The sequence below is a fragment of the Hypomesus nipponensis genome, chromosome 28 (assembly GCF_054491055.1).
Source record: "Hypomesus nipponensis isolate SF chromosome 28, ASM5449105v1, whole genome shotgun sequence".
In the NCBI taxonomy this organism is placed as follows: domain Eukaryota; kingdom Metazoa; phylum Chordata; class Actinopteri; order Osmeriformes; family Osmeridae; genus Hypomesus; species Hypomesus nipponensis.
The window spans coordinates 9,677,100-9,692,553 of NC_140388.1; the positions used below are offsets into that span (position 1 = coordinate 9,677,100).

The following is a 15,454-nucleotide window of genomic DNA, read 5'->3' on the forward strand; positions in this document are numbered from 1 at the left end:
TGAAAAGGAAGGGTCCAGCAGCTGAGTTCATCTGAAGCTCAAATTGCACATGCGCCCGAATCTCCCTGTGAAGAATAACAGCATAAGCAGCTGACATCAGATAGCTCGGGACTCCAAGAACCGAATCTGTTCCACATTTACAGAGCGAAGGTTTGTTTTCCACCATGATGGGGGTGTTGATAGACACATCACTCATGGCCCCTCACTGGGATCAGGACTCAGGACCTCTCTGTGTTGCGTGTCGTATGTTACTGTGTGGAACAAAGAATCACAACCAAGGAGATCGATTCCTCTTATTGGGGCGTGACCGAGGTCTTGTCTTTGGTTCCTAACACACAGACTGCCACACAAACAATGTCCCACCTCTGAGATGCCGATAAATGTGAGAATCCATGTAACAGTGACTCACCTTTGATCAAAACACATTTACAAGAAACTTTGTGAGGCCGATGTGCATGTCTTAAAACAACCTAACATGCTGATAAATTGCTAATAAACTGCCTCTGAGGCTGTAAGTACTGACATCGGTGACACACTATCCGCTCTGCTGTTCTGCTGTTTCTCCCTCCGTCGGTAGCGAGAAGAAGCTACACTCTGTGGAAGTCACGGCGGGGTCACGGCGGGGTCACGGCAAGTTCGGAGCTCAGCTGGCGGAGATGCAGAATAATAACCTGGAGACGATTGGTGCTTGGGTATGTGCCGGTCCGCCCAGCGCATCAGAATAGCACCCAGACAGGCCTTGTGTAATTGAGGGAGGGCAATAGAGTTAAGTGACCTGCACTTATGAAGTCACACAGGCCCCAGTGGCCCCCGTAGCCCTGAGCCCCAGGGGAGATAATGCAACGCCTCTGCAGATCCCAACCCCAGTTTGGCTCACCTGAGCGGGGGCCATAATCCCAGTGACCTGCCCCCCCCCCTCGCTCTCCTGGAGGATAACCAGCTTCAGGGCAGATGGAGTTGGAGCGGATTCAAATTGGATTTTTGAACGAAGGAACTTTGTATTTTTACGTTGTTTGTATCCCATTTTGGGTGAAAATCAAAATCACACATGGTTCTGTTTAACGATGAGAGGAGTGTCACCGATTTTTGGAATACATTTCAGGATTATACAGGTCACAGAAAAAGGTCAGTGCAAAGGGCCTAGAAAGCCTCATGAGGTCAGGTCTAGACTCTAGTTCTGCCGTGTTCGGGCACAGACACACAAAAACACCTATAAATGACAATAGCGGGTGCTGTCACCCAGGCAGGGCCTCCATCCTGCAAACGCCCATATTTACACATGACCTTAAAATAGTCCGCAGTCTGTTTCTGCTCATTTGCGGGCCTGCAACGTGTTTCCACCTCTCTAATCTGCCTGCCAGTGGAAAGGGCTGATAGGACTGTCTCCCTCACCCCTCCTCCCCCGTTTACGAGGAGCAGGGAGGGGGTGTGGCCGGGTAAGGTGGCGGCACTCCACTGCCACAAGGAGGAAGCCCCTGTTTGACTCCCTGGAGCAGGGCCTCAACCCCAGATTCAAGATACTAGCCCTCTACATCTAAAGGAGGACGGATTACCGCCTGAGCTAATGACATGTGACCCACCACATCAAACAACAGCATAGGCTCGACACACAGTAGCTACACGGCACCTGCTGTTGAACTAGCAAGTGGCCACACGACCTCCTGGAGGGGGGCCTTGCAGACTGTGTTTGTGTAGGGATTCCTGGCTCCAGCTCAGGGGCCTAGTGTGGCTTCAGCCCTGGCACCTCCTCCTGACTCGAGAGCTTTGATTAATGGCAGGAGCTGTGGGTGGGTGGGAGACACAGATCTGACCATTACAACACTGCAACATTGCAAATGGCTTCAATTACTGAGGAGTGTGCTGAGCTGGCAGTACGGACGCTGGGAGCTGGGGTTAGTATTGTTCACCTCCCAGCAGATAGCCTGGCTCCGAGGAGAACAGGGAGCCCCTAATCCCCCCCTAGTCCTGTTCGCTGCATCCCCCGGCGGGCAAGACGCTCTGAAAGACGGTCCGATTAAGGACGAATAGAACGGCAACCTCCTGACGTGGGTACGTGTATGTGGTCGCCAACGTTTCCCGGGTTCTCGTCGAGAAATATGTGGGTTGGACAGTGAAAAGGAGGAAGAAAAAGAAACTTCCCCTCTCACCATCTGTTCGTGCCAGCTAAAACAGACAGGTCCACCCCTCCCTACTTCATTGTTACGGCACCACCTCGAAGCCAGCACACTGGCCCTGGAGCATTGAACAGCGGCGTGCCAAGTGGAGGCTTTGCCAACTGGCTGAAAAAATGTCACCAGGGCCTGTGTGCCCACGCCTGCCCTCACCCGGGACGATGGGAGCCCTGGCATTGGGGCACATTCCGAGAAGGGCATTCCCCACCAACATGCCCCTGTGCCCGGTGCCAGAAGCAAGGCACGCCCACTCTTTCCTCGGCCACTTGTGTAACAACCAGCTGTCTCCATCCGGCCCGCTGACCCATATCTCATCACCTAAACACAGGAGGCACGGCAGATCCCCCCCCCCCCCCCCCCCCCCCCCCCCCATGGCGGGCCTCACCAACGCTCCGCTCCACCTCGCGACACACACACCACCTTGTTAGCTGAGGGGGACGTGCCGCAAGATGAAAAAGACCAAACGACGACATATTCAAGATGAAATTGAGTCAAGGATCGAGCCACTGGAAGTGGAAAATGATCATTAGGAGTCTCTCCCACCCACGGCTGAATGCCTTCCCTTCGCAAATCACATCAATTAATGTCAGAGGCTATGAGAAATGCTCTCTGTGTCATACCACATGCAGGGAGGACAGACGCTAATCAGTGAACATACTTATCGGGGGAGGTGGGGAGATATGGGAATCCCCCTGCTCCTCACGTCTAGGAGGAATATCAGTTTGTGGCCGTGCTAAAGCTTGGCTGATACATTGATTGGACGCGCTATCAAGAACACACCGACGCATTTGTGTCTATCAGGTTCAGCGCACCGAGGAACAGCGCTGGTACCAAGGAATTGAGAGGACAGCTTTCCCGCGACACGCACGGCTATGGTCTTCTCCATCCCATCCAGTGTTTTGCCATGCACAGACAATCATATTTGATTATCGGAGAGGAGCTTTGATATCTTAATTTCATTTCCTTTGGAGGGAGAGCAGAGTGTTACAGAGAGGAAGTGTTTGAGAGGGAGTTATGATGGAGAGTTAATGAGGGGTGGATTCAGTCTCATCTCTGGGCTCAATTGGATCACTGAGTGTTGTAAGGCCAACTGCACCTCTAACAAACATGGTTCTAAGCCGAAAGCAGGGGGAATCTGAGAGCAACGTCAGCAAAATAACGAATATATCAAATGTTAGCGCTAATGTCAAGGACGGTTTATGAACTTGAACTTACCAGCATGTTTATGCTTCAGTGTAACCTAGAAATGCAGTTAAACTCCGGCGTATAATAAATAATTAACTGTAAATATTGGGATATTATTCATACCGTCAGTTTTTCTTTGCCTAAACTGCTTTTGACAAGGTGAATACCTTGATTAAAAAGACACATTTTCAAGTCAATCACCCGAAAGGCAAGTTAGATAAATAAACCACTCAAAGGGTGCATCAGATTTGACACTCACTTTCTTAGCATCTCAACATCAAACAATCATCAAGCCTAATGTAGTGGGATTGTTTGCTGACAAAGCTGTCAAAAACTTCAAACAGCCAAGACTGGCAGCCCTGCTCATTCAGACCCTCGCTCCTTGAAGTCTCAAACACCCTGATCTCTCCTCAAATCACCAGCAAGGCCTGCAAGCAGAGCCGACAAGTCGACACGCCCCTTATGAGGTGCCTCCGAGTGCCATCACTCACTCCGGAAGGTTTTTGGGATAAAAAAAAAGAAAGAAGAAGAAGAAAAAGAAAAAAAAGAAAAAAGAACTTACAGAAAGCAACTCCCCGACACCATTTTCAAGGGCCTTTCATGAGCAAGGCTCATCAGTAGAATAATCACCAAACTCTAAAGAGTGATAAAGCTGAGATAGATAAAACCCAGGAACTATTTCAACGATAAATGAGTTTCATTTCATAACTGTGTCTCTCTTGGCAATTTAAAATGGAAGACATTTGGACAGGAAGGTGGCATCGCTCCGTCACAGGCTCCTGCAGGTGTGTGCAAGATGCACAAGCACCTGGCCCAGAGTCTGCCAGAACATGTGACGCAAAAACAGTCTCGCTAACCTCATTAGAATGTTCTTTATTACGTTGAAGTGCTTTGAGAAAATGGTCTTCGGAAACTGGCTCAAAACGCTTTAATTAAGCACTCGCAATTATTGTAGCGCGTGCTATTTTACCTTTGCACAGCAGACAGCATATGTCGAGTGTATGAATAGAGAATCTTAATGACAAATAAGCAGCAACAGAGCACATGCTTTACAGTTCTGTATGCTAGTGATATAAAGATATTCACTTTGGTAGAGGTATATATAGTTTACATATGGTTTGAAAGGTAACAGGTTAGAGTATAGAAGTTGTGAATGTAAGTGAGTGAGCAGCTGTGGTACAGTGATGGTAGTTAAAGTTATTAATAACTGGAACAGACCAGAGACTGGGTTTTGAGGCAGGCACGAGTGGAGGTCTTACCCAGGGATGACGTCTCCATCTTGGTGAGCTTCAGCCGTTGGTTGGCGGGCTGCTCATACACCAGGAACTGGTAGCGATGCAGACCAGACTTCTGCGGAGGGGTCGGGGGGGAATAGTCTACAGGAGGGAAGACAAAACCGTCACATCTGCGGAAAACCAGAACATGTATTTCATATTCAAACTGAGAGAGAGTAAGGTGAAGGTATTATCCGTTTGGTTGTGCAGTAAGCGGGCCTGAGACGATGCGTACCAGACAGAGTGGTTCCCCTCACGTCCCCTCTCCTCAGTGAGGCACCCTGTTGGGTCAGGAACAGCAGTGGTCAGACCTTCAGGGGGTGAAGAGTCCAATGTGTGTGTTTCAAGTTTCAAATGGAAGCTTCGAGATAGTAAGGTTCCATTAACACACTACAGCCAGGGGAGTGATTGTGAGAAGCCAGTCATTCGTCACCTGAGGGTTGAAAACCCTGGCTTAGACGAAGCTGGGCTTAAGCTCCTGCTGTTCAGGAGACTCCAATCTTAGGCTCTATCTTGGCTTTAACGTGTCAGCGCTTACTACGTTAAGGATCCGCAATATTTAATATCTGGAGACAAAGACAACTCCCTGGCAAATTAAGTCTGTGATTGGATTCCAGGATCACACATTCCTATATTATTAATTGTATATTAACTTCCTGTTGCCTAGAAACAAGGAACTGTGTGGACTGAAAAGAGCTGAGGATATTTTTTCATGATCATGTCCTATAATTGTCAGGTTAAACTGATTCACTGGGAACGCATGGTCAGGATCTTCCCTGCAAATAGCACTGTGGAATGTTAGTTTAATAAACTTGATTGCTTACTGTAGTAAGACTGCATGCTTGTGTGGGAGGAAAATACCAAAATATGATGTTCGTGAAAGCTTCCGAACCCTTTGAGGTTACAATGGAAGTCCCCACGCCATCAATTACAGTGCTGTCGTTATCAAGTCCAAAATATATTGACAGATATTTAAAAAGAAATGCAAATTGAAAAGGAAAACTGAAAAAAACGTTTTTTTGTGTCTTTTTTTGTCATGGTAGTTTGTAGAACACTGTCCTGTACTTTTTTCCAGCGAGGAACAAGACGACCCCATCTTCCTGTTGCTGTCAGACCAGGTCTCAGCACTCAGTCCTCCACGGTGGTCCGTTCACCACACACAGGCGCCCCCCACAGGACAGCAGAGGCATAGCAAAGGGATTGAACACCACACACGATGAACCAACCTCCGTAGCTGCCTGTCTCATGAACACCTATCCAATCTTAAACACACCATAAACACAATACCACAAGAAAGCTGAGAAAAGAAAAACAAAACAAACAAAAAAAAACCCGCAAGATGATCAAAAAAAAAAAAAATCGTCCCCAGGGCTCATTAATCACAAGCGGTTGCAGAGAGCTCCACACACTGAGGAGGTTTGGAAAGCTGTTACCCAATCTGCTCCCTGTGACGTGCGTGTGATCATGAGGGAAGCTGGGTGACTGCCACAGGGCACGTAGGCACCCTGCCTGACCGGGCCGCGGGCCGTCAAGGCCCAGCGAGCTGGGACAGGGGCCCAACACGGCCTGCCTCCTCCACCACCACGGCGCGCTGGCGGAGGGGGTGGAAAGGGCTACGGCACTAATTGCAGATCACGAGGCTGTGAGACACTGGACGGGGCGAACCCTCCGTATTCGACCTTTCACCTGAAGTCCATGGAGGCGGATCGGCTACTACTGTTTGTGCTCCTGGGGATGCGCTCGCAGACCCATTGGGAAGGCAGAGAGCGAAATGATGATTTGTTATTGATGATACTGATGAATGTTTTGTCTCTGCGGGTCCTTGTGGGTGCAGATCGTGCATTTGTTGTCGTGAGGTCATTTCCTGCTGAAGTGAGTGTGTTCACTTGGATCCTTCCATTCCAATTGTCTCTGCTGCTTTGCTTGATGCATGTGGTGTGTTAAACAAAACCATACTCCTATCTTTCTTGACAGAAAATCAGTCCATGACATGATTCACTGATCAATTAATTTGTCTACACAAAAGTATTGGGAGATTCTGTCATTCGTTCACTATAAAAGCTGCACGTATCACTACATAAAATCAGTATAAACGGCACAAGAGCAATGCTGGCGCTCAAAGCAAGACAAAGTGCTGCTTCTGTGGAATAGTTTCAAACAGAACTTGTAGCCTGCGCTGATCAGCGCGAGATGAAGCTTTATTTAGAAACAGGCAAAGAGACCCAAAGCCTGCTGGATTCAAACCGATCGCCATAGCAACAGGTAGTCAACATTTGAGCAATGCAACTCATATTTTCCTCACTTCTTCGTGTTCTGTTCTAGCTCCCTCTCCGTGGAACCCGATGCCCTTTAGATTCACGGCAACACTTAATAAACAGCCAAGGAGTCATTCGAAAAAGACAGCTTGTGAAATTGAATACAAAAGACGTCAACGTGCACAAAATCGGTCTTTGACATATATGTTTGGTCATTTAATCTGACATTTTCAACATGCAGTATAAAGGCATACCATGTCAGGGAAGTGACTTGCAGTGGATATTTGAACCTGTAATCTCTTTATCTGCAGTCCAATACTCTCCCACTGAGCTGTACCTATCGTCCCTAACTATGATAAACAAAAGCTGGTCAGTGGTCGCAGTGGCAGCTAACTTTCAAGTGCCAGAGTCGATGTAGTTGATCTGAGGTAGTGGAGGTGACGTCTCGCTGTAGTCTGAGTAGGTCTGCAGGGAGACCAGCTCACACCTATCTCCATGACATTCTCACCTGCTGGACGCCCCCCCCCCCCCCTCCCGGGGGGGCTGTCACGGGGGCGTGTCTCTGGGTGTGAAAGGGCCTGATCACAGTTTGACAGACAGCAACTGGCTGTGTTAATTATTTGCAAGTCAAAAGAGGGCGTGGACAGCACGACTGTGAGATCCAGGAGTGATAATTGATTTCTTTTTATAATAGAGGTAATAACAGGGTATATGTCTCTGGGCTTTTCACAACAGTCTCCGTGTACCTCAGAGGTACTTAACATCATTCAACGGCAAAGTTAAATTGGAAGTTTTTGTCTGTGTCCAGTGAGAAAGAAAAGCTGTACTGAACATGAACAGATGTTACAATAGATGTTGCAGATGCGGAAAGGGTTCTCATGTAGTAAATCAATGAGTGTTTTGTAAGGGGGATTCAGGCACTACATACAGTATTGATGGAGCTTAAATCTTTGATCGATGCCATCATAAGATGGACATCTACTTTGAGCTCAAGGTAAGAAAAGAGCCAATCATTTGAATGCACCGGCCTTCACATGCTGTTGTACAGATCGGTATGCAATACGTGTGCTCGGTCAAGGCCCATCATTTCATATTACTATCAGATTTACAGACAAAGAAATACACAATTTTTTTTAATGGTAGATCAACACAATCAACAAGAACATCATATGTCAGCATTAGAAGAAAAAACAAGTGTACAGTATCAATCAACTATCAAGTTGTTCACAATGAATGACAGCGCAACCGGTATTGAAACAGTACAACAGAAAGCATGTGAAATGTCCCTCAGCGGAATTTCACACGCGTTATAAGGAACACAGAGATCTGCTCCAACATATTAGAACAGAACGTTTTCGGCCTGCGTGGATGCAGAGGAGTTGATATGACAAGACACATTCACTGCGGATCCCTGCGAGTGGCGCTCGGCGTTCCTGGCCCTCTTGTTGATATAAAGAGAGAGGCTGCATGGGCAGGAATCCTCAGTCAGAACTCCTTAGGTGGGTGTCTGGGTGGGTGGACCGTGGAGGGGTATCAGGAATGCCCGCTTGCCCAACCACCCTTCTCTCCTCGTCTGAGTGGGTGAGTGCTTCCCTTTGTCAGCAAGAGTTACTCATCCACCGGTCCCCCCCGTTCTCTCTCTCTCTCTCTGTCTCTCTCTCTCTCTCTCTCTCTCCCTGCTTCCTCCACCTCCCTCCCCCCCCCCCCCCTTTCCTGCACACCCCTGAAAACCCACACCTACGACACTCAGCACCCACGTCCTCCTTCTAATGCAGTTATGAGAGCATCGCTCTCCTTTTTCACTCTCAGGCAGGCTAACAGACGGGGAAGAGCGAGCAGGACAGATGGTGTTCACAGCTCTATTTCTGAGGCTGGACTGTACCACCACCGCCACCCCTCCCCCTATCCCGCTCACGCCAAGCTCATGAGTGCCTCCTCATCTTCGCCTCCCTGAAGTCTCCATTCATCGCAGGGGTATATTGTGAATTAGTATTCCGTCTCTCTAAAGAAGCACGCAGTTTAGCGGATTCGATTCTTGTTTGAAACTTGCTGACAACAAAAGAATGCAAAAGAGAAAGGGAGAGACAATTACGTAATCCCTCTTGAATATAACTTGTTCATTAGAAACAAAGAGCGCACGGTAGATCTTGCATTGAGGCGCGTTTTGTTAAACGCGGTAAATCAATAATCTCTGTAACAAGTGAAATCCACATTTGTCTGATGGCCTTGATACAATGAAACACAGACCATCAGTATTGGATTTGTCTCTCTACATTGATGGAGTTCTAGTAATTGCGGAGACAATCCACGTTCAAGCAGTGCATTTCTTGCGATAAGATGCCCTGAACCTTGGCTAAACATTCTATTAGAGGCCAAATGAAGTTGAGTAAGAGATGGTGGTTTGGTAAAGCGGTAAAGTAGCCAAGTAGACCGCGGTGACGCTCAGTCGAGCGTGCGGGGAGGAATGTCTGGCTCCAGAGGTGAGAGACGGTGGGTGTGACACTAGATCTGCTCCAATGCATCAGCAGTTCAACAAATTAACTCACTTAACAAGTCTTCCATCGAATTAATGGCTTTTCGGTAAAGAAGCTCATTTGAGGCCGTGGTAATGAACATAAACAGTCCAGTTATTAAGTGAACTCCACGGCTACGCAGCGCTGGCTGACACACTATTACTGGCCAGACCACACAACCTCGGGATCGTCTCATTAAGCAGTACCACTTTATTACTCAAACCACTGACTTAAGAAACGGTTACCCAAACTCATTACTACTTGTATCTATTCAGTCTAAGCTGGAATACATTAGCTGCACAGCCAGGCCTGGCGGCTATGGCGGACTGAGCCGGACGTTCAGTTGTGTTTCATCACCGCAGCAGATTGGGCCCAGCAGATTGGGCCCAGCAGGGTAGGCTATGCCAGCGCTCGGCGAAGCTAATCCCTTCTCACCTGTACGTCTGGCTCGGAGGCTCTCAGAGTGCCACAGTCGCAGCAGTGGCAATGTCTCTGAGCGCAAACCTGACGAGGGGAAACCCCTAGCCTGAGTTCCCAAGGTAACAGTCTGTTAGACTGGGGGCTGGATGACTCATTTGGAGGGAATCCTGGAACGTGGCTGCCCACTCGCCCCACCCCCGGCTTCATCAGCACAACAAGCAAACAAGGAGCTGACATGTCCCAACATAGGGCTTCCTACGGACGGGGGTGGCTGTGGAGAATCCCAGCCTGTGCAGAGGGAGCGACATCCATAGAGCGCACGCGGCTCCTTGGTTACGGCCATACTACGAATGTGTCTTGTCAAGCAGGTTACATTTATCGGCTTCATATAATATCATATGATTATGTTTATAAAAGGCAACGGACATACTTCAAACCTGTGGGCTTTGCTGTTTTTCTGTGAAGGTACTGTAGAGACAATGGGAGGGGGAGTGTGAGGGTGTAGGCGGGAAAGATCGTTTAAGAGCTTTTGCGCAATTAAATTAACGATTCAAATTTTTAAATGAAGACCAAAATAGATAAGGTAAAGAGACCTGTTGGGCTTGAGGGAGGGGGAGGAGGGGGAGGAGGAAGAGGAGGACATTGGAGGTGGACAAGCAAGAGAATGGACTTCACTTACGGCCAGTCAATTAATTAATTAACTAGTCCATTAGGGGAGATCAGCAGCCGTGTAATTGAACACTTAATTAGTTCAAGGTCAATCTCATTCTGTAACAGTTTGGAGGGGAAAGGGGCACAACTTGGGGACAGGTCAATCCAAATTTAAGATCTAATCAATTTCGAGTTCAAAGGGCCAAAAGCAGAAACATATTAAAAGCCAAACCTGTATGTTGATCGATGTTCTCATTCTTCTTATTTTTTTGCTAAGCTGCCCTAGTAATATAGTCAACTTGATATGACAAACCAACAACGACCTGTTGTATAAATCGTATTGTGTTGTATAAACCGCCCCATGAATCTACAGTGTTTATATCCATCAGTACAATGGGCAGCATCTGCAGACAGCTGTGTGTCCACTGTCTTTAGTCATTAACAGCTGAGAGCAGGTACAAAAGAGATTTAAGAGGCAGCATTACTGTTTTGAATCACTGTCTGTTTAATTCTTCTATTATAATTGAAGCAGGAACAGGACAGAGGTTAGCGTAACTGCAGGTAACCTGGTCCACTTCATCCAGGGGTTAATGAACCTCACTGTTCCTATGGGAGATGGAGTATGCCGTTAATTCGACAAACGTGGGAAATAAATGCTTTTATGCTTTTATTGACGGTGACCAATAACGGCCTTTGCTGGAATGAAAGGTTTTAGTCTTTCGGGGTGCTTTGCTAACAGAGGCAAAACAATATGTGGAATGCATTTGTTGGAAGAAACTAAGTACATAATTGTTTGAATAGTAATTACGGTCCGAAACGCATCTTTATTAATTCCTACTCTTGTGGAAAACATACAGCGTGGTGCACAGTGAGTTCTGCAGTCACTGTCTGTGGAGTACATTTCTGGCGGAGGGGACATTTTCCACGTTCCTGGGCGCGTATTTCCATATTCCATCTCATATGGGTCTGGCTCAGATGTGATGCAGATCAGAGGGTACGAACAGGAAGATGATCAGGGTGTCTGCAATACCTCAAACAGAGACTGAGGGTTAGGCGCAGGTCCAGCTAACCCAGTATGCATCCGCATAGTATGCATAATTAACAGATTAAATGGATTATCTACTCACTGTTCTAAAAGCCCCATGAAAGCAGAGATCTCTCTCTTGTAGTTCCTCTCTACACTGCAGACTGCGCCAACATTCTCTTCAGAGCTACGTCGGCTGCATTGTTTTCCGTGCTTCTACCCAACCCTGCCAGGAGAACACCCAAGATTTCCAGCTCCACAATACCTCTTAACCTTTGACCTCTGGTTTATTGTTACCTGTGAGCAACGCAGTGGCAACCGCGCTGTGCTCTCCTGCTGTACAGGCCTGCGAGCTGTTTGTGTTCTGCAAGAATGGAGAGCAGGGGGGGGGGGGGGGAACACGAAGAGAGGGAGCGATTTAATCCCCCCAAAGGAACTCCCCTCTCAACCCGTATCGTGAACTCGCAGGCAAATTGCGTTGCTGCGAGGCACAGCACACACACACTCTCTGCTGTCTTTTTAATTTCATCAGCTGGAAGAAATCTATACAGTGCTTTGGAATCTGAGCAAGCTGCAGAAGGAAGTGAACTGTGGCACCCTGGAATGTAAACAGGTTCTCATCCTCCGGAGCGTATAAATGCTACACTGTAACAAAGACAGCTTGTGGCTATGATAATGGTCAATAGTACAGATCAGAGGTCTTTCAGCAAGTTTACCGTTGTTAGGCCTATAGAATAATGATAGGAAAAACAGGCACAAACCCAAGAATAACTCTGTTACTCTGTTTCAAATGGGAGGGTATATCTTATCTTCCTTCTTCCTGGAACAAGTAAGTGCACATCTTCATTTAACATCCTGTAAATGCATCTTTACTCAACTTCTGTGTCGTTATAAAGTACCATCAACCCAAAAACAAACAAAATTAAAAAACCAAACATTACTTTACTTCATTTAGCAGCTAAACGTGCCCTAAAGATTGAGAGCTCAGGGGACAGTTGGTTGGTTAGGGACATGCTGAGGTTCCAATATCGCCATGGCAATCTGCTGATCTGTTGACTCATTGTTCAGTATCTGTGGCCAAGTCCTCTCATCACTAATTAAAACACAACAGTCTCAATTACAACTGCTTGTCCAACAAAGTTTGGTATAAACCATCTTTCAGATGTACTGTAAGAGCAGCCGCCAAAATTCTTCAAATCTGGATATTCAGATTCATGTTTCAACATCATATAGTCCCTACAGAACTACAAAGGAAAGGACAGGTTGGTATAATATTATTAGTCCTCTGGCACAAATAATAGCGTGATTACAACAATGGTGAGCAACATTGTAAAATGTTTACCTTTCAGCATGCAATGCACAAAGATTCATTCAAGATCATCTTGATCTTTGAGCTCATGCAATCATCAGTCGTGATAATCAGGAAAAAAGGAAAAAACACCACAAATTCTTCCCGCTGACGTGTAGGGCCACGAGAGGCCTTCAGGGTCTGTGTTGTGTGTGCAAGAGCTGGCAGGCATCTACTTTGGGCGAGGGCTATTTTAGGGGAGGATAATTGTTGGGGAGTTGTTTGTAGCAGCGGGTCTCCCTCCTTTCTGCCTCACCCCCAGAAGAGACACAGTGGCCCCCCCTCTGAGAGTGCGCTTTCCTCGCCTGCCCCGTCTCCCTCCCTCCCTCCCCACCCACCCCCCTCCCTCCCTCCCTTCCTTCCTTCCTCCCTCCATTCATCCTCTCCCTCTCTCTCTCTCTCTCTCTATCCCTCCTCCGTTTTTCCTTTCACCCTGCTCTCCATATCCAAGATTGACCAGCTTATACAGGAGCAGGTAGGCAGACTTCATTGAGCTCCCACCTGCCCTTTGGAAAACAGAGCAGGCACTCAGACGAGAGCCAGAGATCCTGCTTTACTGACTAAGGGAGGACGACAAAGACGACAGCTTGTGTGGGGGAACATTGTCTGTAGCTGCGAGTAGAAATCTTTTCAGGAAAAACAGGATTTAAACACAATGGTTGTGGGTGTGAAGAAAGAGGGCACATATTAAAAGAATCTTTATGTGTGGAGCTACTGGTTTTTAAAACAGTATTTGCATGGAGAGGGTCCAATCTGTGTTTTTTTTTACTAGTCTTTACTATGACAGACTGGATTAGAAAGGGCTTTCAGGGCTGCCCCTGTTTTCTAGGGGAGTTGCTGTAATACATTCAGGACAATGTGCTGGGTGAAAATTGAGATAACACACTGACATACAAAGCGATTGACACCGTTCCCTCTATAAACACTCTTATGAGCCTAATCTAAATAGGAGACAGAAGCTAAGGCAAAGGACCAGAGGCGCCACAAGAATCAGAACATAAACTAAATAAGTGATGCTAAGGTGCTAAGAAATGCCTCTACGTTGAATCTATCCTATCTAATAATGCAGATTAGTATTCTTATCTCTGTGTCAATAATATGCCTACAACAACCTTCTTCAGAGATAACTGAAACTGATTCGACAGTGAAACATCCTCGGTCACCTTGCCACGGCAACCAGAAAAAGGCACTTAAGGGGGGGTCAGTTGTTATAGCAATGAAGAGAGACTGCAAAGGTTAGAAACATGAGTGTGTGTGTTTGAGCGTGTGTGTGTCGGTGTGTGTGTGTGTTTATGTGTGTGTTTGTGTGTGTGTAGACGGGGGATGGATCTGACAATTGAGCGGAGGACTCTTATGTAACTCTCCCTTTAGGTGGCAGAGAGCAGCAACAGAGGCAGCCCACACTGAAGCACACAGCACAGCCCTGTTTGTTAGTACGCCACTGAACCACACAGCACAACCCTGTTTGTTAGTACGCCACTGAAGCACACAGCACAACCCTGTTTGTTAGTACGCCACTGAAGCACACAGCACAACCCTGTTTGTTAGTACGCCACTGAAGCACACAGCACAACCCTGTTTGTTAGTACGCCACTGAAGCACACAGCACAACCCTGTTTGTTAGTACGCCACTGAAGCACACAGCACAGCCCTGTTTGTTAGTACGCCACTGAACCACACAGCACAACCCTGTTTGTTAGTACGCCACTGAACCACACAGCACAACCCTGTTTGTTAGCACATTTACATTTAGTAAATGACGCTCTTATCCAGAGCGATTTTATATATATTCCCCCAAGGCAAATAGGATGAAGTGCCTTGCCCAAGGACACGTCATTTGGCATAGCGGGAATCGAACCGGCAACTTCCTGATTAATAGCCCGATTCCCTAACCGCTCAGCCATCTGACACACACAGCTCAGCCCTGTTCATTAGTGAGCCACTAAAGCAGGCAGCTCACAGGAGCCTGTGACGGCCATTCCTGAATCCGTGTGAGAGTGAAAGCAGGCCGTAAACAGGCCGTAAACAGGCCGCAAAGTGGAAGCGAAACCACATACACCGATGAATTTCCACCCAACAGACAAAATCAACAGGCAACACATCTGGTCGGATTTGTGGCGTACAAACAGACGCTTGCGCACACACGCGCACACACACACGCACACACACACACACAACCTCCCTGAACTCACTCCAAAAGGCTGCGTGTGAAGATTATGGACGGGTGGGTGGAGGGAGAGGCTTGTTCGTTCCAGTGGGGCGATGACTTCCTCAAGCTGAACTCCATTTAGCAGCACCTCTGACACTGGTCCGGCCTGAACGAGGACCAGGACTGGAGCCTTCTTATCACTAACCACCTCCAGATGGTCTCCATGTTAGAGGCTATTGTTGACCTACACCATGGGACATTTCAAATCCTTCGAAAAATCTTTTTTTTATTGCACAACGGGGGGGGGGGGACGTTTTTAGCCTTGATTTGTGTCCTAATTTACTGGAAGAACACAAGATTGAGAATGAACTTCTGTACAATGAATAATTTATTATGCTTACAAAGTAATATAATAAAAAGGTATAGGTCAATAAAAAAAGATAAAGCAATTTTATAATTGACTG

At 47.2% G+C, this 15,454-nt stretch overlaps 1 protein-coding gene across 2 annotated transcripts in view; it reads right to left on the reverse strand.

The window, feature by feature from the left end:
- pebp4 (phosphatidylethanolamine binding protein 4) overlaps positions 1–15,454 on the reverse strand; it is a 39,778-nt gene that overhangs the window by 1,874 nt on the left and 22,450 nt on the right. For both annotated transcript variants that reach the window (XM_084694291.1, XM_084694290.1), the window contains exons 5-6: positions 4,866–4,911; positions 4,616–4,732 (exon numbers count right to left, since the gene is read on the reverse strand). In XM_084694291.1, the coding sequence (XP_084550417.1) occupies positions 4,616–4,732; positions 4,866–4,911 (163 nt within the window). The remainder of the gene's footprint in view (positions 1–4,615; positions 4,733–4,865; positions 4,912–15,454) is intronic.